At 35.0% G+C, this 27,267-nt stretch overlaps 2 protein-coding genes and 1 long non-coding RNA gene across 3 annotated transcripts; 1 reads left to right on the plus strand and 2 right to left on the minus strand.

Moving 5' to 3' along the window:
- Positions 1 to 147: 147 nt before the first annotated feature.
- LOC145960777 (uncharacterized) lies at positions 148 to 3,377 on the minus strand. Its single transcript, XM_083080479.1, has 3 exons — positions 3,156 to 3,377; positions 2,568 to 2,943; positions 148 to 1,547 (listed from the first exon to the last, which is right to left on the minus strand). Exons 2-3 carry the CDS (start codon positions 2,661 to 2,663, stop codon positions 279 to 281), a joined length of 1,365 nt encoding a protein of 454 aa, XP_082936605.1. The 5' UTR covers positions 2,664 to 2,943; positions 3,156 to 3,377; the 3' UTR covers positions 148 to 278.
- An 11,096-nt stretch (positions 3,378 to 14,473) lies between these two features.
- LOC145960785 (uncharacterized) lies at positions 14,474 to 15,051 on the minus strand. Its single transcript, XR_014435463.1, has 3 exons — positions 14,888 to 15,051; positions 14,623 to 14,749; positions 14,474 to 14,540 (listed from the first exon to the last, which is right to left on the minus strand). It is a non-coding gene; the product is annotated as an uncharacterized LOC145960785 (long non-coding RNA).
- Positions 15,052 to 19,753: 4,702 nt separating this feature from the next.
- LOC145960055 (uncharacterized) lies at positions 19,754 to 24,872 on the plus strand. The gene is made up of 3 exons (XM_083079327.1): positions 19,754 to 20,667; positions 20,953 to 23,847; positions 24,265 to 24,872. The coding sequence occupies exons 1-3, from the start codon at positions 20,463 to 20,465 to the stop codon at positions 24,870 to 24,872; spliced, it is 3,708 nt and encodes a 1,235-aa protein (XP_082935453.1). The 5' UTR covers positions 19,754 to 20,462.
- The last annotated feature ends 2,395 nt before the right edge of the window (positions 24,873 to 27,267 follow it).

The raw sequence follows: 27,267 nt of genomic DNA on the forward strand, positions 1-27,267 counted from the left end.
AACCATTGAACAAAGTTTTTAGTGTTCGATTAAAGCCTTCAAAATGAAAGGTTGACCAAGCACGTAATTTTTCACTGATGCAGGTATATGCAATAACAAATGAATATTATAATTCATGAAATCATCGCCATACAATTCTTCTATTTGCAATACAAATGTTCGTAATGCTTGTTCAGCAGCGATAAATTTGTCTTCAGGAATATGTGTTTGTAGAAAAATATACATACTAAATACAAAAAGTAGCCAATGTTTAATAAATTTCTGTGGCATTAATCTACTTAAACAAGGTAATGAATAGTACAGTAAAATATTCTTCCACTCTGATGCCTTAAACAATTTTCTTTGAACGATCGTGGTATTCGTGTTATTTCTGATGGAGGTAATATATTTGTCAATTTATTATCAAAAACTTGTTGGTATTTCCCTAAATACCACTCTTTATCATGATTGCTGGAATCAAACCACGCCATAACAAACTGTTTAACTACGCCTTCCGCAACACTGTGCATATAATCTGGCGGGAAAGACTTAATTATATCAAAGAGCGGTATAAGTTGTATTACCGAAGGACCCTTAACTCCTTTTACTGAATGATTTTTTGAAATACTTTTTGTAACATGTTTGTTGTGTTGATATTTATGATGTAAAGCATAAACATCTCCACAATAAACATGTTTAAAACCCCTGCTTTTTGTCTTGACTACCTTTCCTTTATTATAGCAATACGAACATCCGTATTTGCCGTTAAACTGTTTCATGTTTTGTATCATCGGCCTTGCTATTGAATCAACAGGAGCTACAAGTGTATGAACTTTAATACATATTGCTTCATCCTTATGCATGAATGTTGTTGTAATAAAACCATTATTATGTAAATCAATAAGTTCATCAACGAATGACTGAAGAAAAATGTTCATATTTGCTTTCGTAGATGTGTCAAACCATATGCCAGCTAAGAGAATGTGTTGCCTTCGCAAACGATAAGGCAATTCGTTAATCGTAACTAAAATCGGCCAAATGGATGACATAGAAGACTTAAATAATTGTACTCCATCTGAATTCCACTGGAGGATAATATCATTATCTCCAATGATATTTTTACTTCTTAAATTACGGTAAATGTTTCCATTAACGATATCACTTTCCATTTCTTTAGTTTTTCGGAATTGTGCAAAATCTTCAGTCTTTACTAATTCTATTAATTGCTCTCTGAGTGGAATATGCATAAAATAATTGTTTCTTTTATCGAGATACTTTTCTTTGTAAATTGTTGTACAAACTTCACATTTCATTCGATTATCGGTACGTAAATTCAATATCATATAACATTCCGGACAATAATAATATTTACGCGCTTTATTTTCTGGTAATGACTTTAATAATAAATATTTGGAGCCATGATGTGTACGAGGAAGATGACAATCAATTACTTGAATAAGAGATTCCAACGCAGCATCGGTCAGTTGATGACGAAGAGCTAAACTTACAAGCAACATTTTGCTTTCTTCTTTTGAAAGATTGCATCCTTCGTACAGTATTTGACGAAACTATAACATGAGAAAATTTTACATTACTTATTACTACAATAAAAGGATAAACTTCCGAAAACTGATCACCTCCGATTTGAATGAAATTTTGTAAAAAGCTTCCTTTTAGCTTAAAATACAAGCCTGTAAAAGGAATTTTGGCGACTCCTACAAAAAAGTCATTTCTTTAAAGAAAATGAAAAATATAATAATAAGGGAAATATATATAATAATAGATAAGATTAGAATATATACACAAAAAAATACTAAACAAAGCTTTATTAGCTTACTAGTTAACATTACTTCTTTGAACGATACATACGTACTCAGCACAAATCGAAACGTAGATCACGAGTAACGGCTAGCAAAAAATGTAAACAAATCGTAACAAATGTAAACAAGGTCGCACAACAAGCCAAATACACACGCGCACACACACACGGGGGGGTGCAAGGGGGGGCCTTCGGCCCCCCCTCCCGCACCCACCCCGTCTCCCTCGCTTCGCGTGGAAAGTTACAAACTCATGTGGAATCTCGCTTTTAAAAAGATGACTTTTTTGTAGCAGTCGCCAAAATTCCTTTTACAGGCTTGTATTTTAAGCTAAAAGGAAGCTTTCTACAAAATTTCATTCAAATTGGAGGTGATCGGTTTTCGGAAGTACACCCCAATAAAAATACCAAAATTAATCTTAAAGAACGCTATTATCTCTTTGAAATAAGTTTTTAGATTTCTTCCCATGAAAATGTTTGATTACAATAAAACTTGAAATATTTTAATTTTGGGATGAGATGTTCGGAAATTTTTTAACAGCATTGTATAAAACACAACTATACATTGCATAATTAAGACTTCATTTGTGCACAAAAATCAGCAAATTCTTGGTAACTATGTCCAATAGAAAATTATTCAAAACGATATTCACTAATCACATAGAAAACGGTAAGTCTATAGTTTTCTGTATAGTTATAATGAATTATTTTTAATAGTTTTTCATCGAACTAGTTATCAGCGATATTTTGTAAGGTGGTACATGTATATTACCTGCTCCATGTGTGGATCTTGATTATGATCATTGGCATTATCAATAACATTATTGTCATCTTCATCAGCAGTTGGAATTTCTTCATATTCGTCCATGTCAGAGGCCAAATCAATTTCATACTCTGATAAGTTATCTGTAGATGATGAACTATCATCTTCTGTATAACTTAAGCATGATAAAATGTCATCTACTTCTTCATCGCTGCTTTGGAGGCCCTCGGAATCAGAATCTTTCTCAGATGAAAGTATATTAGATTTAATTGCGACTTCATTTATTACTTCATTGCTATTTCCAGCCACATTGATCTCCTCTATTTGACTCAACTTTGAACGTTTTGTGTTCTCATCTGATGAACAAGGATTCTCTTCAATCTATCTGAAACATAAAAAAAATTGAATTAATAGTTGTACAGAAAATACATATAAACCTTGACAGCAATTTTAACTAAAAAAGTATCCATAAAGACTCAAAAAACAAAAATTTTTGCTTGTATATATAAAGACATATTTGTATATTAAAGAAATGTATAAATTAATTTACTTATTATTAATTAAATTAATTAATAGATATGACTTAAAAATACTTACATGATCATTTTTTTTTTTCGAGAAAGTGCCGTTGATGCTGGTATTTCGGGGTTATGTTCCTCGTATATGTATTGTTTATACGGTCCTTTTTTATTAACACTCATTGTTAATTAGCGCGTTTTCTGTGATTATGTCATAATTTACAATTTATATTTAGATGGAACGATATAATTGTACTCTCGTTCACGTGCATGTGCTCCACATATCTGTTGCGGAGCATGCATTGCGTACCGTAATACCGTACTGCGCGGAACAGCTGTAGCCGGGAAACAATTCCCCAGCATTCCCGAGCCAGAAATGGCGGGAATCGCGGTCCGGGGCAGCCGGCAGCCGGCAGCGTGTGTGACTGTGTGGCAGTGCGTTCGCCATTGTTTATATTGTCTGTCGAATGTTTATTAAGACGTTTATATTGTCTGTTATATCTTTTATTTTATTAAACAAGATACTTTTATCGTAAAAAAATGAAAGATAGCGAGTGCGTATTAGTAGAATTTATTAACGAGGATTATAAAGTCGCAGTAGGCTACTGGTCGTGGCTTCAAAATGAGACATTACGAAATAAAGAAACACTACAAAAAGTTATCGATGAAAAAGAAGAAATTGCAATTAATTGGCCCGTAAATTGTGAAATTGCTCCAGCATTAAAGATGCAAAGAAAAGTACGAAATTGCTCATGGAAATCCCACGTTGTACATATTTTGTCGTTTGGAGGTAAGTATTTTTATACTAAAATTAATAATATAACCTTATAACTTGCATGTCTCCTATAGAAACATTCTTATTTGTACTCTATATACACATCCTTGCTGGAAGAAAAAAATCATTCAATAAAATGGAAATTGAAAAGTCGCTGAAAATTTCTTTGAAAAATGTATATTGCAATATTGAAATCGTTTTCAGAGAATTTTTACAGAAATGTCTCAAACATGTTTATAATTCCTTTATAAAATCCCTGAAATTGCTTAAAAATTTATGAATATATTGTTGCGCCCGCGGAACGATATTTATCGAACGCGCGCGACACAACCGATCGGCACACGCTAATTACGCGGCACCCGCGCACTCGTAAATAATGACACGGTTTAAAAGATTAAGAGAACTTTAATAACAGAACACAGAACTCAGAGAACACACAATAACGATATTAATAAGCCGCGGATCGAAACGCGTCCGTATAGCTCGACAGCTATTTTCCGACTCAGCTGACTCTCGTTGTTTATAAAAAATTGACCACGGGATCCGGACAACGGCAGGGCCGCAACGACTCGGGCGCGCGCGTAACACTGCCCCTCCTCTTCAAGATTGTCATCCCGACAATCAGCAAGGGGCTCGATGACCAATCTTCGCGGACTCCAGGGACCCCGAACGATATCTTGCTCTCCCTGAGCTGTTGCTCCCGGTTACCGAGCATCGCTCCGACCAGGCCCCAATCCACTGGGCAGACTCCCAATCGATTCCTTCCAGGGAGTTGGCCAGACCCCCAAGAATCGATTCCAGGGCAGCCTCCCATTTCAGTCATCTTCCTCGTGCCCGGCGCAAGTCTTTTTTCCCTGTCCCTTTTCCTGTCCTTTCCGTGCCTTTCTTCGGACAAGAGGGGGGTAACCACCGTGGACCCATCGTCCTAAAAGGATTCCCCAAGTCCTTGCCTCGGCATTCGCCCTCCGGCCCACGGGAAAACCACGGCTCAAAAACCGTGGGCGAAGCAGCCTTCAGGCTCAGTGTTTCATTAGTAACATTGGCGTTTTGGTGCAGTCAGCTTCCGCAAACTTCTAAAGAATAAAATAACTTGCGCAGAAAATAAAGCAATTTAAACTTAATTTCTTAAACTACCGGGCTCCGGACTATTCAACTAGCTTTAACTAACAAGGACAATTTAACATCTTTCGAAAAAAGAAGCTAACCTATCCGCGTGCACAATTTTCTTCTTGTGTCTTGGGGATCTTTGCAATAAACTACGTCATTTAACTTTTTCACTATCAAGAAAGGACCTTCCCAATTGCTCTGTAATTTAGGAGCTTTTCCCTTCATTCTTCGAGGATTATAAAACCATACTTTCTCTCCTTCCTGAAAAAGTGTTTACCTGTCTTTCCGATCGTACCAGAACTTTATTCGCGAAGATTTTATTTTCATTTGCTCTCTAACATTGGAATGGATCTCCTTCAGTTTTTCCTTCAAATTTCTAACAAAACCCCCGACCGACTGAGATCTATTTTCTGGGGGACTTCCTAATAAAAGATCCAGGGGCAGTTTAAGATCTCGGGCAAAGCACAGTTCTGCAGGAGACACACCAGTAATCTCGTGTTTAGAGGATCTATAGGCTAATAAGAACATGGGAATCCAACGATCCCAATCTCTCTGATTCTCAGAAATATATTTCGCCAAATAATTAATAATGGTTTGATACTGTCGCTCAACCTGTCCATTCGACTGAGGATGCAAAGCAATTGTCCTCGTCTTCCTAATTCCGAGTAGATTCATCAGCTCCGCAAATAATTTGGACTCGAAATTTTTCCCTTGATCTGTATGAACTTCCAAGGGGACTCCGTGTCTAGAGATAACTTGATTAACGAAAACTTCCGCCACCGTTTTTGCCTTAATATTCCTCAAAGGAAAAGCTTCCACCCATTTGGTGAAACAATCAACGACGACAAGTAGATATCTATTCCTGGAAGTAGTAGCTGGAAGAGGGCCGAGAATATCCATTTGTAACCTCTCAAATGGGGCCCCAACGTTATAGATTTGTAATGGCGACTTCCCTTTCCCCAACGGACCTTTTTTGGAAACACAAATTTTACAGGTTTTGCACCATTGCTCCATATCCTGTTTGCAAGTGGCCCAACAAAATCGCTTACGGATCTTCTCCAGAGTCTTATTGACCCCAAAATGCCCTCCAGAAGGAGAATCATGCGCCTCCTCCAAAATTTGGTTAACTCGGTTTCGAGGAACAATAAGTTGAAAGATGCTTGACTTAAGACTCGGCGCTTCCCATTTCCTATAAAGAACTCCATCCTTTAAACTCAGGGCATCCCAATAAGACCAATAAATCCGAGCGGACACATCTCCAGCGGGTATTTCTGCATGTGATGGGCGCACTCCCGTTTCCTTGCCAGGATAAATTAAGGAGGTGCTAGGGTCTTCTTTCTGTTCCTTCTGCCATTCCTGAAGAGTCTCCTCTACCAGAATAATGCGAGCAACTGATTTTCCTGATCTCACTATATTTTTCTTTTCTACCTTAGCGCAATATTCACAACCAAGTAATTCGCACTGCCGTCTGGACAAACCGTCGGCATTCTTATGAACCAATCCCTTGCGATGTATGATCTCAAACTCATATTCTTGGAGCCTCTTCAGCCATCGTGCCAATTGACCTTCTAAATCCCTAAAAGACATTAACCACTTAAGAGAAACGTGATCCGTACGGATCAAAAACTTCCGTCCCAAAAGATAATGTCGGAAAAATTTAATAGAATCGATTATCGCCAAGAGCTCCCGATGAGTAACGCAATAATTTCTCTCAGCCTTACTCAGTACACGACTAAAATATGCAATAACTCTTTCTTCCCCTTCCTGCCTTTGTGATAGGCCAATTCCAATATTTGAGGCGTCCGTATCTAAAATAAATTCTTCCTCCCCTTTCGGAAAAGACAACATTTGAGAAGAAGATAGCATTCGTTTTAATTCTAAAAATACATTTTGACATTTCTCATCCCAAGAAAACTTAACTTGATTTTCCATCAAGGCATATAAAGGTTTAGCCAAAGAAGAAAACCCTTTTACAAATTTTCGATAATAAGAGCAGAACCCCAAAAAACTTCGTAACTGCCTCTTATTATGTGGAACTGGCCAATCCCTCACAGCGGAAATCTTCTCAGGCTCTGTGCTAACGCCTCCCGAAGAAATTATGTGTCCTAAATATTTCACATCTTTTGCAAAAAGAATACATTTCTTAGGATTTACTTTCAAATTAACTGAATTTAATCGTAAGAATACTTTTTTTAGATTCTCCAACATTTCATTAAAACTGCTTGCAAAAATGATTACGTCATCCAAATAGACTAAACAAATTCTAGATAATAATCCTTCCAAAACTTTTTCCATTAGTCTCTCGAAAGTAGCAGGGGCGTTACACAATCCGAAAGGCATTACAGTAAATTGCCACAATCCTCGTCCAACAGAAAAAGCAGTCTTTTCTCTATCCTCAGGCCGAACCTTTATTTGCCAATAACCACTCTTAAGATCTAAAGTGGAAAACCAAGAGTTACCTGAGAGCTGATCGAGGATATCATCAATTCTGGGCAAGGGATAAGAATCTTTTTTGGTTACTGCGTTAAGTTTCCTGTAATCGACGCAAAATCTTAACGTTCCATCCTTTTTCCTTACTAAGACAGCAGGTGAAACCCAGGGACTTTGTGATTCCTCTATAACTCCTTGCCCTTTCATTTCCTCAATAATCTCATCGACCTCCTTTCGCAAATGTATGGGGATCCGACGAGGAACCTGCTTAATGGGAGAAGAATCTTTTACATTGATAACATGTTCCACAATTTCGCAATTTCCAGAAACAATCTCCCCGGAAAATACGTCCTGGTGCTCTTTTAAGAAATCGACAAAAACGTCCCTTTGAGCTTCATTTTAATTGACCGAACTATTTTCAAAAAGCTCTTTTAAGATAAATGGGACTTTCTTAGAAGAATCCTGAATTCGTGAACAACTTAAAGCTTGTTTCCCACCAGACTCCGGAAAACCAAAAGCGTGTCCAAAAACATTTTCCAAATTCACCTTTTCAAGGAAATCTGCCCCTAGTAAACAATCATCATTCATCTCCATTACAAACATTGAAATTTCCACTGAGTATTTTCCCAAGCAAACCTTTACTTTAACTTTACATTCGATAGGCACTATCTCCCCAAAGGGATATCTTACAGATCTCTGATCCGAATAATGTGCTTGCCCGTTTTTACCAACTTCTTATTAAGAATTGAAACGTCCGAGCCCGTATCTAATTTAAAACAACATTTGTTATCGTCTAACTTTCCTTTATAAGTAAAAAGATTTGAATTTAATTTAATCCGATTAACATAAAACGTTTGAAAATTAACATTCGGGGCGTCACCTTCTAAAGTTGTTCTCCCCCCGCCGAGAGCAACTAAGCCGTGTTTCCCTTATTCTCTGGACAATCGGATCGGAAATGTCCGGCTTTCCCGCAATGCCGGCACTCTTTAGTGTTTGGTCTTTTCCAATTCCCCCGCCCGTAATTATTCCCATTTTTCTCGTCTTTACCATCTTTTTCTCCCTTCTCATTATTTTGCGCGCTCCTGTCTTTCCCTTTCTCAAACCGCTTTTGGAAATCCTTGCTCCTCTCAAAATTCTCCCCTTGAATAACTTTAACGGCCTTCGCCCTCTCCACAGCCAATTTCAGCGAGGTGATTCCTTCTAGCTGTAGAGTCCTTCTAACAAATCCATCCGAAAGAGTCGAAACGAACTGCGCGCACGCGATTTTGTCTCGAACCGCGAAGGAACACTCGGGGTAAGCTAAACGAGAGAGTCTTTCTAATTCTGACCCGAACGTAGCAAAATCCTCCCCGAATTTTTGTCTCCTATTCGTAAACTGAGTGTAGTAATTTTGCGAAAGATGTCCTTCGCCGAAACGCAACTCTAATTTCGATTTTAATTCCTCGTATCCAAAATTCTCTAAATCTTCCATAGATTCCAAAACGGAACGCGCCTTCCCCCTCAAATTTGTAGCTAAAGCTACAGTTTTGGTCGCGTCGTCCCAACGATTCGCGCGTGCGATTAAATTAAATTGAGAGAAGAACTCCCGCAACGGAAAAAAACCCGAACCGTCAAAAGTATCGGGTTTAAATTTGTACCCTATTTCATTACGCGCGTTTTCCCCCGCATTTTCAATTTCCCTCTCGGGGCTACGATTCGCTCTTATATTGGAAGGACTTAGCTGTTTCTCCCGTGAAGGACGCCGATCTTCCCGCAGAAACTGCAGCTCCTCTTCGTGCCGGCGCAGCATTGCAGCGATCTCCCCCTCTCGTCGTGCCTGCTCCTCGCGCATTCGCCGCATCTCGAGCAGCACGGCCTGTAAAGCTGACGACTCCATCGCTGCCGATTCTGACGCCGCCGATTCCGTCGCTCTCGACTCCGACAGCGGCTCGGACTGCTCGCGCCTCCTCCTCTTTGCAGCTAGCGTTGCCATCGCACAGAAATCACTGAGTGTCCGTTGATCCCGGACGAGCCCCCAAAATGTTGCGCCCGCGGAACGATATTTATCGAACGCGCGCGACACAACCGATCGGCACACGCTAATTACGCGGCACCCGCGCACTCGTAAATAATGACACGGTTTAAAAGATTAAGAGAACTTTAATAACAGAACACAGAACTCAGAGAACACACAATAACGATATTAATAAGCCGCGGATCGAAACGCGTCCGTATAGCTCGACAGCTATTTTCCGACTCAGCTGACTCTCGTTGTTTATAAACAATTGACCACGGGATCCGGACAACGGCAGGGCCGCAACGACTCGGGCGCGCGCGTAACAATATTAAAACAAAATCTTGATTTTGTAAATAAGAATTTAAGAGATTCTCAAATAATATATGTCTAAAAATTTTCTGAAAACAGTAAAGACATTTCCAAAAAAATTTTCAATAACTTCTTTCCCAGTAAAAGGCACACACACACACAACATTTTTTATGCAATAATTCTAAATTTTATTTTCAATTTATATTTGTAATTATTAGAATGGACTGAAATGTGTACACAGTGCGATAACGTATTAAAATTTGAAATTCCAAACCCATCAAAAAGTGAAAGAAAAGTGATAAAACGAAAAAATTATGACATGAAAACAAATTCCGAAGATGAAGACTCTATTGAAAATGACTTTAAAAAAAATCGAACGGTATATGAATACAATGATGTATATATATAAAATTTTCATTAATGGTTTCTTTCAATTTTATTAATTCTGTGTTAATGTTTTTATACTATTGTTGACTTTTATCGTTTCTTTTGCTATTTTGCAATAAATTAAATTTTCTCATTTTTAAGACATTTTATTGAAATAATTATCAATAATTATATTAATTTAATTACATTACATATTTATCTGATTATTTCTCTTAAAAATTATTTTCCTTTTCTTAATTCCTCTAAAAACTCTGTTTTTGTTAATTTGAAGAAAACTGCTTATTTTTCTAAAATCATGAAGATCATTTCAATAGAATTTTAAAAAAATTTTTCCAAGGAAAAATTTTGGGAAAAATAGCGATTTTCATCAATTAGAAAAAATCCATTTTTAAAGTAAATTAATTTTTTGCGAATTTCAAATCGATTGAATTTTAATTGATATTAATCATATTTAATATATTTTTTATTAAATAATATAAATAATTAAATTTGATTGGTAACTATTTATTTTAACAAAATTAAATTGATTTGAAGTGCAACTATATGTATTAAGATCTAGTTTTTAAAAGTAGATTTTCTATATATTGATTTAAATTATTCATTTCTACCAAGATCGTTATGGTATAAATTTCTTATGTTATATATTTTCAGGAAAAAAAGAAAACTTCGAAATTACGAGAAGCTGCCAAAAAAAGAGTAGAAAACAACATTGTAGAAGCATTGAATATTAAGAAAGATAAATTTCAAGATGTAAGTAGCGTTATTAATTCCAATTAAACATGGTATTAAAAAGTTATTCTCATACAAAGTATTGTGTGGAACGAAATTGTGGACATTTAGAAAAAAAATGAATGACTGAAAGCGAGCGTTAAATCTTTACTGTTTTTGTTGTAAAGAATATTTCAATACTGCTTGTTCTGTTTCTTCATAATTTTACTTAACTAAATATGTGACATTTTATTGAAATTTAGGATAATACCCTGACAGACTCATCCAATAATTCAAGTATTGACGAACGAGTATCAAAACACGATACATATGTCAAAAACAAATCTTTTGCACAAGCATCATCAGGAAGTGAAGGAATTAAAAGATGAGATTTTTCGACTAAAAAAAATTATAAAGTATTCGGAAGGTAAAAATACAATTTTACATATATAAATGTAACAAAGTTTGAACTGTCTATCACCGCTTTTTTGTTTTATTTATTTCCGGAACTTATAATCTATATTACCGTTTTCGCTGTTCTCTTCTCTGCATTATTTATTTTTATTTTATTTATATATTTAATATTTATCTATATACATATTTAATATATTTATATTACTATATTTTTCTTTATTTCATATTTTACTATATTTTATCTGTATATTTAACTTTTACTCTATCTTTTTGTGCCTGATCTTTACGTTCTGTTATGTTTTTATTGTCACTTATCATGCACTACAAAAATTCTCTGTAAATAAGCATCTATTTATATAGAAATTCCTAAATAAATAAAATAATAAATAATTCTTTCAGATATTCAACATATAGACAAATATATTAAAAAAATACTTTCCAGAGCAAAAGATATTGAAGAAAAATTAAAATGTTTAGAAAAAGAAATCAATAAAAACACAAAGCATATTATGGTAAGATAACAAATTTATTATCAATATCAATTAATTTTCATATTAATATCAGAGGTTTTGGTGAATATATACACAAATATCTTGTATGTAATTACTAAATTGTTATATTTTGGTATTATTTTATATTATATAGAGTTGGAATACTATTGAATCGATTCCAATATACACTAATGATAAATTAAGAAATGAATCCGAAATTGTGGCTACTGATATATTGATTGATTGTAATTTAAAAAACAGTCCAGAGAAAAACAGTTCACAGAATGATGAATGCCTGAATCCAATGGATAAGGTAAAGTATACATTTTTTATATTAGTTGCATATATATAAATCATTCAATTATTATATATTAAAAATAGGAAAACAAAACTTAAAGACAATTCATGTATGTGAAACAAATTGAAACAAAAAGTACATAGTTTATTACATATTTATATACATAATTGTCATGAAATTTTGTTAATTCTATAATCTAAATAGATAATTGACAACGCGCGAGCTTATTTGTAAATGCTATTTTTAAGTAAACAATTTTATTTTTCTAATATAGGAGTTTTCGGTTACAAATTCTGGGATTACCAATGCTGATATAATAAAAAATGCCAAAATTGAATATCAACCCTCACATACATCTGAAATAAAAGTATGTTTTATATAAATATGTGTGTCTATATATTAGTGTATTTAATCGTGCAACTTTGAGTATTTTGACATTATAAAAAATTCTATTATTACATAAAATAAGTTTTTCAGGAAAACATTGCTTTTAATGAAAGCGGTCTTCTTAATAAAGACAGTAATAATGAAAATAAAGAAAATTCGACATCCGAAAAGGTGAAATAATTATACATAATTGATGCTATAATGACTTATATATTTACATCTATATGTACTGCTAATATACGAAATTGCTACACGTACTGCTAATATACGAAATTGTTACACGTAAACATTTTTCAGGTGATATCTGGAGGGAGATATTTTGGATTCAAACACATCACAAATACTCAACTGAGCAAGGTCAATGACAGCAGCGTTTCGAAGCTAACTTGTGATCTTCTCAGTTTGGTTTATGAAAAAACGGAGTTAAGAAACTCCAGTTTGACTGGATCTGTAACCAATGCAAATAAATCTTTAAATCCGGATAAAAAATCGACCGAGAAATTAGACCCTGTTCGACTGAAAGCTGTAGAAAGTAAGAAATTTTGCAATTTAACATTATACTTGTGCATATATATAAAAATACATAATATATTTAAAATTGAGCTTAAAATATCTGAATTATGCATGCTATTCAAAAATATATGTACATAATTGAATTTGATAAATTGTTACAGAAAGAGATTTTTCATTCTGTGTTTTCTTTTTCAGATTTTATTTACGAGAAATTCGGCAAGACAGACGACAATACAAAATTGTTCCGTAGTGCCGTTCGAAGCAAGTGCAACAATGCCAAGAAAAAAGTGACATCCGTCAATTCAATTCAATAATCTAAAACATTCAATTTTACAATCTGTTAAAGTCATCCAACTCAAAGATTCTGAGGCCGGTATTTATAATCATTATTTAAGCAATTGTTTCGCGAAATCCAATTTATTCAACAATATATATATATATATATATATATATATATATATATATATATATATTGTTGAATAAGTTGGATTTATATATATATATATATATATATATATATATATATATATATATATAACAGTTTTAAAGTTTGTGATTGGTGAAATTGTCAGACTTCGCTAAGTAATTGCTTAAGCAATATAAGATCGGTTTGACTATTGATTATTAATCCAATATAAGCCATATTAGTTAAACAAATTCTGATAAATTATAAAAATAATCAGTATTAATACAATAAGATTTGTTTAAACTTTAAAAAGTTATATTTATTTAGAATTTGTGGTTTTTAGATAACTGTGCAATAAGATAAATAATTTTATTTGATCATTTTTTTATTACTTTTTCATTATTTTTTTTAATGTTTTATTTCAAAAAAATTTGTTTAAAAATTAGATTTTAGAATTTTTTTAAAAATAACTGCAATAAAAGATAAACAAAGAATTTTATTTGATCATTTTTTAAATTATTCTTTTTAAATAAGATTAATTTTAAATAAGATTTATTTTAAGCAGATAAATAAAAAAATTTAATTTATTAGATTATTAAAATTATTAGTTTATAATAATGTTGTTACATCAAAGGATATGTGTATTATATATAAAAAATTATATAAAAAATAAACAATTATATTTAATTCAATATATTATGTTGATGTATTATTAGGCCCTGCGCACAAAATAGAGAAAATATTAAGAATAAATATATTAAATATTAAAATTTTTAAATAACAAAATCGAAAAAATTCTGATATAAATAAAATACAAATTCGGGTATAAATAAGGACTAATAAGGGCTAATAAATTTGTAAAAGCCCTTTATATTTATACCCGAATTTATATTTTTATATCAAAGTTTTTTTCGATATTATTTTAAAATCTTAATATTATATTTAATATTTATTCCTAATATTTCCTCTACTGTGCGCAGGGCCTTATCCTGTAATCCCGGCGCACGACATATTACAGGTTATTTTCCTGTAATATTTTCCTGTAATCCGAGCATGTAGTGCGAAAATATTACAGTATATTACAATACTTATAGTCAGTAATTTCGTGTAATATTTTTATGTAATCACTGCAATATAATTTTCTGTAATCCACTGTAGTTTCTTTCCGTAAGGGTGCAACCAGTTATTAGGGACTAGTGCTAGCCCGTCATGGAATTGAACTACATAGAAGTTTTCTGGAAACTACCAACAAAAAATATGTATAATAATGAATTAATTTATTGACAATAAATATATTACAGTCATGTGCATTTCTATATATTACCTGTAAGGAAGATTCTTTTCTTGTTTTTTGGGAAGAAAATTGCTCGCACCTCGATTCAGCCATATCCAATAAGTGTATTAGAAGTGGAAACCACGGTGTAAAATGTTTAAAACAGAGAACACATAACCTGCAAAAATTAATCACAATTTATTATATACAATTAGTTTTATTAAAAATAGTGACATGCAATATTACATATACATAAAGTTTAGTTAATTTTAATTAAATTTTGAAGTTATTTAGATGTGTTATATTTTAAATATACCTTTCTACAAAATCTCGAGTGTTGATGAGACGAATGCACAGACGAATGTGAATGAATATGGACAAGTATCGTGTCGAATAGTCACAAATGCAAATCTTCTTGATTACGTTTATATATAACTTTTTCCTTTATTGCCACTTGATGAGTAATGCAGACAAATATAACCAGCACACGTAAATTGCACGTTAGTCGGATGAAAGCAACGAAGTTAATTATAATCGTGAGTCGATCGATAAGTCGATAACCAACTAACGAAATATGGATTTATTAAAACCAGAATGTTGTCAATCATGTTACGATGGAAAAATAGAAAATAAAAAATAATTGCTTTTCACTATGAACAATGCAGCGTATAGAACCATTAATTATGTATAATAGCATATGTGTGTGTGTGTGTGTGTAAATTTATAATGACAGTTTTATTGCGAACATATAATTAAATATTAAAGCTTAATTCTTGCTGTTTATTTTTGCAATTATCGTGTTATAATATTTATTTTTTTTAATTTATTTATTTTATATTGTGTTTATATTGTTAGATTATACATTACATTTTAAAAGTTATTTTATTGTCCACAAACGTGCCGAATAGGAATGACATACAATTTTGAATTAAATTTAATTTTCCACATCTTTCCCTGTATTTCATGCAAAGGACAATATATCACATTACTATTTATTTCTTCAACAGCATTAATGTCCAGATTCTCTGATGAAAATGGTCGTGAATATAAAATATCTGTTTTTCTCAGTTGATAACCAACAATATATATTGTATTATTGGTACATTTCACGATGTTCTTAACTGTCATTAAGTTTCCATTTGTCATGATACAATTATTTGCTTCATTATTGCAGTCGACTTCATAATTTCCTAATAATATTAGTTTTTTGTATTGCGATTCAACAATATCTCGAATTTCATTTGCCAATATACCATTAACATGTCTTGCTTTTAATTCTAATTTATAAAGTGAATGTAATGATTTATTATTCATGCTCTCATATCGATTTTGCCTTCTTTCTGTGTATCGTCGTATAACTTGCTGCAGTGGTTTCTTTGCTTTACGCAGAAAACTTTTTAAAATTTGTAAAAAGTTTTCAAATCTAAACGGAACTAAAGGAATCAAGTGGTCCAAATTGTCGAACTTCATTAGAGAGATGTAATAAATTATGTACATTATGAGACATGTATTCCTTGCCATAAATTTTCTGAAATGAATCTACAAAATGTTGCAACAGTTTTTCTGCATAATCTACATTATTTTTATTTTTTGTTAGCACTGGACTGATGAGTATTGATATAGCTACATGCAAAGTCAAAAAGTTTGTATATACGTTTCTATTTAAAACTGTTTTTAAAACAATAGGTCCAGTGTAAAGTAAAAATTGCCTAAATTCTGTGGCTTTCCAGTATGCTTTCATTTAAACTTCGAGGTCGTCTTGAAAATTCTTTAGGCACAGCACTTCTTAAATTAATAAGTGCTTACGAAATATTATCTTTTGCTTGCACACTAATGCGAACAGCTAGTGGTCCATTCATCCACAACAATATCATTTTTTTTTACAATACCCAAACAAATCAAGTGCATATAGTCAAGAGCAATATTCGACACTAATCCTAAATGAGGCACAGAGAGCAAAATTGTGGGTTCTCCTTGATGATAATCAGAGTCTTTGACGTATAAATCCTTCATCAGTTCTGAGTGCACTTGATCTTTTTTCATAAGGAAAGCACATTTTGGAGTTAACGTAATCTCCATAAATGGTACATTTAGTACAGCTCGAATAGCCATTATGTCCTTTAATATTTAAAATGAAAGATTTTGCTGGAGCATCGCAAATAATGGCCTTAACATTAACTTTAATATTACAGTTTAATAGGTCTGAATGATATCCTCTCTGTACTAATGGTATTAATTCTTTCACAAATGGTTGTAAGTATTCATTGGCATTGTTTGGTTTCTTTCGACCATAAAACAGCCCGACTATATGCACTTGGTTTGAAATATCATCTGAAAGTAATATTGGCCAGAAACTCGCCAGAAATACTTGGCGATGATCTGGATATTGGCAAACCATCTATATTAATTAATAAATTAATTTCAGATACCTTCAAAGACATACTTTTATAATGTTGCAGGAATACTTCCAAAGTGTTCGATAGACCAAAGTGGTAATACGATCCTCCAGCTAATGCAACTATTTCAGCAGTTTTCTTAAGTGTTTTTAGAAGCACTTTTGCATTCTTTGGTAAAGTTTTGAATTGTGAATGTAGAGCATGCCTCAGAATTTCCATAAGAGCATTAATTGCATTATGTCTAATTTTATACTCAAAAGACCAATTTCGAAAATTGCACAACAATTCATTATTCATACTTTTATCATAAATGTTCATATTATCACCTGCATCGTCACTCGAATCGTCAGAGTCTAATGATAAAGGTTGCATTTCTTCTCGTTCTTCAATATCAATAAAATCTTCGTCGTCTGTGACTACTTCTGTGTTATGTACTTCATCCGAATATTGTTCTTCATTATTATTGTCACTAAAGTTTGGCAATTGATCATTACTAGGAGAAGATGATGTTGAAACTGATGATGATTGATCATTTTCAATTCGACATTTTTTTATGCATTCGCCCAATGGTCCAAAATCAGTCACACCACTGCTTGACGATTCTAGCAAGAAATAATCTATTTCCGTCTCTTTTTGTGCTAATCGTCTCTTGTGCCGCGAAGAAATATCACGGTTGCTTATTTTTTTATCCATTATATACAAAATTATTTATTATATGTAACCTAGAAAAATAACACAATCATAATCAAATACGCATTAATATTGTACAGTTACAACCGTATGGAAATTCTAATCATTACAAAATATAAAAAACACCTTTGATTCACTAAATTATTTTTCACATATATAATCAACACTTATACTTTAATATCTGATCACCGCGATTACGATTACGCAGAAACGTGCCCGACTTTCCGTTTATCAGGTTTTTGCAGGTTAATGGTGCTACTACGATGCACCATCTTATGATATATTATTACATTTTGTCCAATATGTATCAACTACGTGTTTGATACATAAATATTTACATAATATGCGTAGTATACCTGCTATGTATTACATATGTATTTTTACTTGGATACATCAAACATATTGAATTAATTCCGTATTTAACACGTTATATTTCATATATAATAAAATGTAATGTAAATGCAATATTATTACGTATTTAATATATAATTGCAATGAAAGGTGCCGTATGGGTAATAAGGCATATTTTTTATTTTATTTATAGTTGATTGATAAACGATTGTGTAATATATTGTACGCGTGCTTATATTACAAATTTTATATATATATATATATATATATATATATATATATATACAGGGTGAGCCATTTTAAGTTACCCATCCCAATAACTTTTTTATTTTTGAATGTACAACAAAATGTTTCAAACAAAAGTTGCTTGACTTCGAGGGGGCCATAAGATGGTACCATTGGTTTGACCTTGAAGAGTTATTTGAAGGTCACATGAAGGTCACCTTCAATTTCTTAAATGGAACCTACTATTTGTCATTGCATATTCTTGTAGCTTATCTCGAGAGCTTTCCAAAACACTATAATTAATTTTAGAAATCTCTTGAGATAAGCTACAAGAATGTGCGAAAATATATAGGGTGTTCCATTTAAAAAAATTGAAACGACCTTCACGTGACCTTCAAATGACTTTTCAAGGTCAAACCAATGGTACAATCTTATGGCCCCCTCGAAACCATACAACTTTTGTCTGAAACATTTTTCTCTAAAATGCTTAGTTTTTGAAAGAAAAGGGGTGTACGGGTGGTCTAGGACACCCTGTATATATATATATGTATATATAACCTAATAGTCCTTTGAATTTCAGTATTTCACTTTTATAGTATCAGGGTAACATCCCAATAAAGGAGATATACTCTCGTCGGTATGTCGATAATATTACCTTTGATTGGATAACTTTATCCTATGTTGGTAAGGTAGGTATTATCATTATTCATTGTCGGTAAGGTAGGTAACATCGGTATCCTAAGACGGTAATTATCATGAGTCGGTAAAGTAGGAAATGGTTTTATCTTTACAGTCGGTAAATGTTGGTAACTGTGTTATCATGTGTCGGTAACTTTTATGTCGGTAACATTTACTCTGTCGGTAAGGTAGGAAACTATATTATCTTCTGTCGGTAATTTTTATGCGGACAACATCTTATGTCGGTGATTATTTTATCTTATGTAGTTGGTCTGGGGAGATACTAAGTTTATGAGGGTAAATACTACCTTAAAATTATTTCTATCATTCTCAAGTGAGGTTAAGTTATGTATAGCTAGCTTCTTAATAAAGAAAGATTATTTTCAGAAACATTGACAATAATATTTCGCGCGGTGAAATACTATTGACATACTATGAATATTGGCGATAATACATTACGCGGTGGGATGATATTGTAAGACCGTCGCCATGTCATGGCGCGTCCGTCGCCAAGTCTTGGCGCTAGTGCATGTCCGTCGCCATGTTTTGGCGCTAGCGTTTGGCGCTAGTGCGCTATGTTCGCGCATTGTGATTGGCTGCGGCGCTGCGCGCGTTTCAAGGTTGACGATCACGACCGGCGAGAGTAACAGTTGCAAACCGGCGCCGAACAGAGTTACAGCTTTTGTGCGGTGAGACCGTTTTCAGTATCGGCGCGTTTCGTTAACGCCTTTTCGTCGTGATCGTTTCCCTCGGGCAGTGATTAATCCGCTGCGCGTTTCAACGTTATCTTCGGGCGTTCGTGCTTAATATTAACGGCCTCGGTTCCGCGGCATTTGTGTTCGCTCTCTGTACATTCGTTACAAGAATATATTTCTTTTGCCCTTGCAACTCCTAGTCTTTTCTCATTCCGCTTCCGCGAGTCAAACCAAAAACCCTCTCCGGCTCGTTCAGCTCCTGATCACGTGATCGCGCCGATAACCGCGATCTAAATCTAACACTCTTACAGCCTCAGAAGTGGGATAGTGACTGGTTTTTCGTGGTTTTGTGCGGTTTTTTCTTTTTCCGATCATCTAAGTGTGGTGATCTCCGCGCTTTATTGCGCTTTACAAGCTGTAAATAAAAAGCGGCTTTCCCGCCATATTGGTCCCTCGCGTGGAGAACAAAGGACCAGGCCGCCATATTGGTTCTATGTCGGGCCATTTCGGGTGGTTTTTCCGCCATATTGGTCCCGCTTGTAGTGAACAAAAGTACATTGAATTTATTAATTGAACGCTGACTTTTTGGTGCACTTTTGTTTTCGGTGTGTTTTTGTTCGGGTGCATCGTTCGCGATCAGTCGAGAAAGTTCTTCGGGTTCGTCGAGTCAAGAAAGTTCTTCGGGTTCGTCCGGTCGACTTTTTTTTGGTCTCTTCCCGGTTCAAACTTTTTCTACTGTGTGCTCTCATCAGTGCCGTCGTAAAGACAGTTTGACTTTACTCGTTTCGGTGAATTTGTAGTGCACGTACTTTGTTCCCCGTTCAAGATTTTTCTCCAGTTCTTTTAGTTCTTCAAGATGTTCCGTAACCGCCTCGAAGGAATGTCTTACCAGGATTTAAGAAAAGAAGTATCCAGATATGGAATTTCGAATATTCCTAAAAGCCGTGAAGGCTGCATCGATGCTCTGCTCTCGCACCTTGAAATTCACGGTCCTCTTGAAGAAGCGCAAGCTACCTTTTTGGACGCTCATGGAGAGCCTGATTTTCCCAAATCTGCTTCAGGTACGATACCTAAAACCTCAGACAAAATTCCTCTTTCTGACTGCTCTAGTAAGGAAACTTCTCCAGATTGTTTACCGCAACTCTGCTCTCTCCTTGCCCAACAAATTTCTAAGCAGAATGAGCAGATGAGCATGTTGCAGCAAATGTTTTCTTCATTTATGAGCATTAACTTGGATCCAGGACGGCTCTCTCATGCTGATCCTCTCCCAAGACGGTCCTCTCAGGGTGATGTACTTCCAGATTCAAGAATACATCCCTCCAGTGAATCTTCTTCTTTGCCTCCAGGACATGCTGTCAAATTTCTTTCTACTCAAATTCCTCTTTTCTCCGGATCTGAAGAGGATGATGTAAATATTTGGCTGAAGAAAATCGAAAACGTAGCAGACCTTCATAACCTGGCTACGTCTGTGAGGCTTACAGCGGCTACGAGCAGATTATCTGGTAATGCTCGTCGTTGGTTCGACTTGGGCTCTGGTGAGTCCACTAGATCTTGGTCAACTTTCAAAGAATCAATTACTAGCCGTTTTAGAACAAGAATCCCTCATAGTGTTCTTGTCAAAAAATTAGAAGCTCGAAAATGGAATTATTTATCCGAGTCCTTCCAGGATTATGCCACGGACAAAATGGCTTTAACTCAGAAGCTGAATTACTCGGATTTCGACACTATCCACATTCTTATTGATGGGATCACTCATATTTCCATTCAAGCTGCCGCTTTCTCAATCGATACTGAATCCCTGGATGTCTTCTTGGAGAGAATGCAACGTATGACCTCTACGTGTGCTTCGCATCTCAAAAAATTCTCTACCTATACGAAGATTATCAAATCTAAGGATGCTGCATCATCCAAGTACGACAAATCCAATGACAACAAGGAGCCTTCAGGAAGCCCCAGTTCTCAGAAGAAAGAAGTCTTTTGCGCTTATTGCCATAATAAGGGGCATATGAAGTCCGACTGCTTCAAATTGAAGAAAAAAGAAGCGTCTTCTAAGGTTCAACCCTCTTTCTCAACGGTTGCTGCTGTGGAGGAAGCTGCTGAGGAGGCCGAGGAAAATCTCTCTTCAACTGTAGCTTCGGTGTCGCAAGACCGTCGGATTATTGTTCGCGACAAACAAGTTCTTAATGTGAATGAACTTAATGGAATTCCTTGTAAAATATTTGCGTCGGTTGACTCAGGTAGTCCTATTTCTTTTATTCGTAGATCGGTTTTCGAAAAGTTTTTTGACCCTTCAGTCACTCCTTTAAAAGTTTCTTCTAACCTCTATAAAACTATTGATGAGTGTGTTATCAAATCACCCGGTTTTGTTTCTTCCTTTTTAAGATTAGATGTGTTGCCTAATTCCTTACTTTCTTGTGATTTTCATGTTTTGAATCATAATTCTTCCCCAACACATATTTTATTAGGTCGTGATTGTATGAGGGTCAATAAACTTTTTTACGGTATGGATTTTACTGAAGAGGGGAATTGTAAGGATACGTTGGATCTCTTATCTCACGTCGCTTCTGCTGACATTATTGATTTTAAAACCGAAGTATCGGATTCCTTCTCTGAAATTAGTATTGATTTTGATTCACAGGTCAAAGCAAAACTTTTATCTCTTTTGCAAAAAGTAGAAGACACTCCAGTCCCCATTATCGAAGATGACTATTTAGTTAAAATTAATTTAAAAGACAATTCAACGTTTGCTTACGCTCCCCGTAAATTCGCTTGGTCCGAGCGGATTCAAATCAGAGAAATTACAGATGATTTATTAAATAGAAATATTATTAAGTATAGTACTTCGCCGTACTGTTCAAGAGTAGTTCCAGTCAGGAAAAAGAACGGTTCTCTCAGACTTTGTATCGATTTGCGTCCGTTAAATAGTCGTGTTATCAAGCAAAAATATCCCTTCCCCCTTATTGAAGATTGCTTGGCACGTTTAAGCAGTAAAGCTGTTTTCACTCTTCTTGACTTAAAAGATGGTTTTCACCATATTAAGATTCACCCGGATTTCACTAAGTATTTTGCTTTTGCAACACCTGACGGGCAATTTGAATATCTCCGTTTACCCTTTGGTTTTTGCGAAGCCCCTGCTGAGTTTCAGAGACGCATTGTTCAAATCCTTCAACCTCTTATTAGAGAGGATAAAGTTTTAGTCTACATAGATGACATCCTTATTCCGTCTTCATCTATTGAAGAACATCTAGATACTCTTGAAAATGTGCTTATGCTGCTTAAGCGTTACGAGTTACAGCTTAATTATAAGAAGTGTTGTTTTCTGAAAACGACAATCGAGTACCTTGGTTATATTCTTTCCATTTCAGGAATTACTTTGAGTTCAAGGCACGTTAATGCTATTCAAAATTTTCCCCAACCCCGTAAAATTATTGAAGTTCAAAGGTTTTTAGGTCTCACTAATTATTTTAGGAAATTTATTAAAGATTATGCGATTAAAGCTAAACCTTTAAATAATTTACGGAAATCAGTAACTTTTTGCTTTAATGAAGATTGTCTGAAGGCCTTTAATCAATTGAAACATGACTTAATGGCCTATCCGGTTTTAAGATTATACAATCCTCTGCTCCCTACTGAATTACATACTGATGCTTGCAATGTTGCCGTTGCCGGTATATTGCTTCAAAAACAAGACGATAAAACTTGGTCTCCTGTAGCCTACTATAGCCAAGCTACTAATGATGCTGAATCAAGATATCATAGCTTCGAGTTAGAAATGCTCGCGATTGTTAGGTCTATTGAAAGGTTCCACATTTATTTATACGGATTAGAATTCACTATTGTTACCGACTGTAACGCTCTTGTTCATGCTATTAACAAGGCCAATTTAAATCCCAGAATTGCTCGTTGGACTTTGAAAATTCAAAATTACAAATTTAATATCGTTCATCGTGAGGGTCGTCGAATGTCTCACGTTGATGCTCTTAGTAGAGCCGTGAATTTTGTTCAGGCAATGCCTCTTGAAAACGAACTGCAATATAGGCAGTTACTTGACAATAGATTGAAAGAAATTGCTGAAAACCTTGAATTTAAGGACGACGATAAATTTATCTTACTCGATGGTCTTGTTTACAGAAAACATCACAACAAACATCGTTTCGTCGTGCCCGACGCATTAGTCAACAACGTTATTCGCGTTTATCACGATGAATTAGCTCATTGCGGGCTTGAAAAAACTATTCAAGGTATCTCTTCCAATTATTGGTTTCCTTCTCTTCAGAAAAGAGTGCGTGATTACATTGACAATTGTCTAACTTGTTTAATGGCGAATACTACTGTTAATTCTCGCGAGGGTGAGATGCAAATAACTGATTCTCCAACTTCTCCTTTTGTTTCTTTACATATTGATCATTTCGGTCCCATTTCTTGTTCTTCAGACGGATTCAAACATATTTTATTAGTTGTAGACGCTTTTACTCGTTTCACTTGGCTTTTCGCAACAAGGTCAACAAGTTCAAAAGAAGTCATTAAACATTTAACTAATTTATTTAATATTTTTGGTAATCCTATATCCTTAATTTCGGACAGAGGGACCGCTTTCACTTCTCTAGAATTTTCCGAATTTTTAAAAGGTAGAAACATTCAACATAAACTTATTGCAGTCGCTGCTGCTTGGGCCAATGGTTTGGCTGAAAGAATTAACAGATTTCTTAAATCCTCTTTAAAAAAGGTATTGGATGATCAATTAAATTGGAATGATCATTTAAACTCTATACAATACGTTATTAATAACACGTACCACTCTTCTCTGAAGACTTCCCCTTCCAAATTACTTCTTGGATATGATCAGAGAGATCATTCGGATATTAATCTATCTAGATTTTTAAATAACATTGCGAAAACCGATCTCGACCATATCGCAGAAAGGGAATCTTGTCGTCAGTTAGCGTTAGAAGCTACTAATAAAGTTAAGCATTATAACAAAGAATATTACGATGAAAGGCATAAAAAGCCTTCCCTTTATAATGCCGGCGATTACGTTTTAATTAAAGATACGACTGTCAAACCGGATGAAAACAAAAAACTTAAACCTAGTTATAAAGGTCCTTACATGATCGCTAAAGTATTAAACAAAAACAGATATGTCGTTAAAGACATACCTGGTTTTAATTTATCGTCCAGACCTTATAACTCCATTTTATCTCCCGACAGAATAAAATTATGGATCAAGCCGATATCTAAAAACTCTCAAGAAGAGTCTCTCATGTAAATTTTGTTAATATTTATAGTTTTAAGGTCCTAGTATTTAATTTCGAGCGATAATAATTGTATATTGTTCTTTTAAGACTGAGCTTTAAGTTGCGTGCGATAATGTTCTTATTTCGTTCTTGGTGTATTTCTTATTTTTATATAAGCTCTTTTCGTTCTTTAATTTATTTAAATTTGTTGGTTTAAAGATTATTTTTCAGCGTCATTTATAGTTCATTTTTCAGAGATTATTTTTCTCATGCGTAATCATTCGAGACGAATGAAACGTCAGGATGGTCGAACTGTAAGACCGTCGCCATGTCATGGCGCGTCCGTCGCCAAGTCTTGGCGCTAGTGCATGTCCGTCGCCATGTTTTGGCGCTAGCGTTTGGCGCTAGTGCGCTATGTTCGCGCATTGTGATTGGCTGCGGCGCTGCGCGCGTTTCAAGGTTGACGATCACGACCGGCGAGAGTAACAGTTGCAAACCGGCGCCGAACAGAGTTACAGCTTTTGTGCGGTGAGACCGTTTTCAGTATCGGCGCGTTTCGTTAACGCCTTTTCGTCGTGATCGTTTCCCTCGGGCAGTGATTAATCCGCTGCGCGTGAAGCTCCGCTTTCAACGTTATCTTCGGGCGTTCGTGCTTAATATTAACGGCCTCGGTTCCGCGGCATTTGTGTTCGCTCTCTGTATATTCGTTACAAGAATATATTTCTTTTGCCCTTGCAACTCCTAGTCTTTTCTCATTCCGCTTCCGCGAGTCAAACCAAAAACCCTCTCCGGCTCGTTCAGCTCCTGATCACGTGATCGCGCCGATAACCGCGATCTAAATCTAACACTCTTACAATATAATAAGAAATATTGGCAATAGTACATCGCGCGGTGAGATTATAGTTAACAATAGAAATTATATTGATAATAATACGTGACACAGTAGGATTGAGATTTATATGTTCATCGGTGGGATTACAGTTTAAAGATTATAGAGGCAAGTTTTGCGTATTTGAATAAGTAATAAAAATTTTGTTGCGGGACGTAACAGAGGGAAAGTTGAATGTGCGTAAAGCGAATGACGAAATGAAGGTTGTATTGGGAAACAATTGTTGCATTCATGTTTGATGAGCTTCGATACGAACTCGACGGAGTAGAGATTGATCTTAACAGAAATGTTGGAATAACTTCAACGCTCAAAAATTATGTCTCTGACGCACCAGAAAAGTATAAACTTGAAGAACGCTGCGTGGGATTTGACGTACAACGGTGACAAAAATTATTTCAACTATTGCATACCGCTCAACATGTTGCTGGGATTTTGCGAAAATTATAAACGCGTTGTGATTAACGTTCGTCATGAGTTGATTCTGACTACGTTCGCGCAACGATAATAATTGTCTATTCGGACATCCATCGTCGGGAGCTGAGATTGAATTACTCAAGATACAGTGGCGTATGCCTCATGTAATATTGGACGAGATTAATAAATTGTCGATGTTACGAATGTTGGAAAGCGGACGATACTTGAACATGAGTTTCCGATCTTGGGATCTATACGAATTTCCTCTGCTACATAGCACGACTAAGCATTCGTGGACCGTGAAAGCCATCTCCCAACTAGAGAAACCACGATACATGATCTTTGCACTACAAACTGGTAAAAAGAATTCAGTGTCACAAGATGTTACATTATTCGATGACTGCAAATTGACCAACGTTAAACTCTATTTAAACTCGGAATTTTATCCCTACGATGATTTAAATTTAGATTTTGAAAAAAATAGATTCACCGTCCTATTCGACATGTACTCTCGTTTTCGCAAATCTTATTACGGATGCGATAACAGCACCACGCTATTAACCATTTCAAAGTTTCTACATTGCGGTCCTCTCGCGGTCATTGATTGCTCGCGACAAAACGAGTCTGTCAAAACTGCTACCGTGGACGTGAGAATAGAGTTTGAATGCAAGGAAAAAATACCGGCGAATACTACCGCCTATTGTCTCATCTTGCACGATCGGGTTGTTGAATATAATCCATTGACCAATGTAGTCCGCAAAATTACATAAGTCAACAAATATCCCCTCTAATGCGTATGAAGAAAAATATAAAAGATTGAGATGTTTGATGATCGACATCAGTCTGCGATCGGATCTTGTCATCATGGCTGCGCCAACGTTTGTGGATCTGCAAGGATTTATAGTCGGGAGAAATTTTGTCGTGAAGGAAGCTGCGATTCTGAGAAAAGGATCCGTACTTTCTCATTACATTTTTACATGTCCCGTACCATGGCACACGCTCACAAAATCTGAGAGATGCCATGTTTTATGGCTGATTAAAAATCACCATGGATTATCGTGGGATGATGGACACGTTTCATATTGGAAATCGAAACGTTTAATTACGACGGCAGTGATGAGCGC

The sequence above is a fragment of the Camponotus vicinus genome, unplaced genomic scaffold (genome assembly GCF_025532165.1).
Source record: "Camponotus vicinus isolate PSW18456_S1 unplaced genomic scaffold, iyCamVici1.0 SCAF_10, whole genome shotgun sequence".
In the NCBI taxonomy this organism is placed as follows: Eukaryota; Metazoa; Arthropoda; class Insecta; order Hymenoptera; family Formicidae; genus Camponotus; species Camponotus vicinus.

What these genes read in the sequence shown, in the direction of transcription:
- LOC145960777 (XM_083080479.1), bottom strand. Translation starts at nt 2,663, where the DNA reads ATGGACGAATATGAAGAAATTCCAACTGCTGATGAAGATGACAATAAT. An exon ending in AAGATCCACACATGGAGCAG is followed by an intron (nt 1,548 to 2,567) that starts GTAATATACATG and finishes CTCATGTTATAG; the next exon opens with TTTCGTCAAATACTGTACGA.
- LOC145960055 (XM_083079327.1), top strand. Translation starts at nt 20,463, where the DNA reads ATGTTCCGTAACCGCCTCGAAGGAATGTCTTACCAGGATTTAAGAAAA. An exon ending in TTTTCCCAAATCTGCTTCAG is followed by an intron (nt 20,668 to 20,952) that starts GTACGATACCTA and finishes CTTTGCCTCCAG; the next exon opens with GACATGCTGTCAAATTTCTT. An exon ending in GCTTGAAAAAACTATTCAAG is followed by an intron (nt 23,848 to 24,264) that starts GTATCTCTTCCA and finishes AACTTATTGCAG; the next exon opens with TCGCTGCTGCTTGGGCCAAT.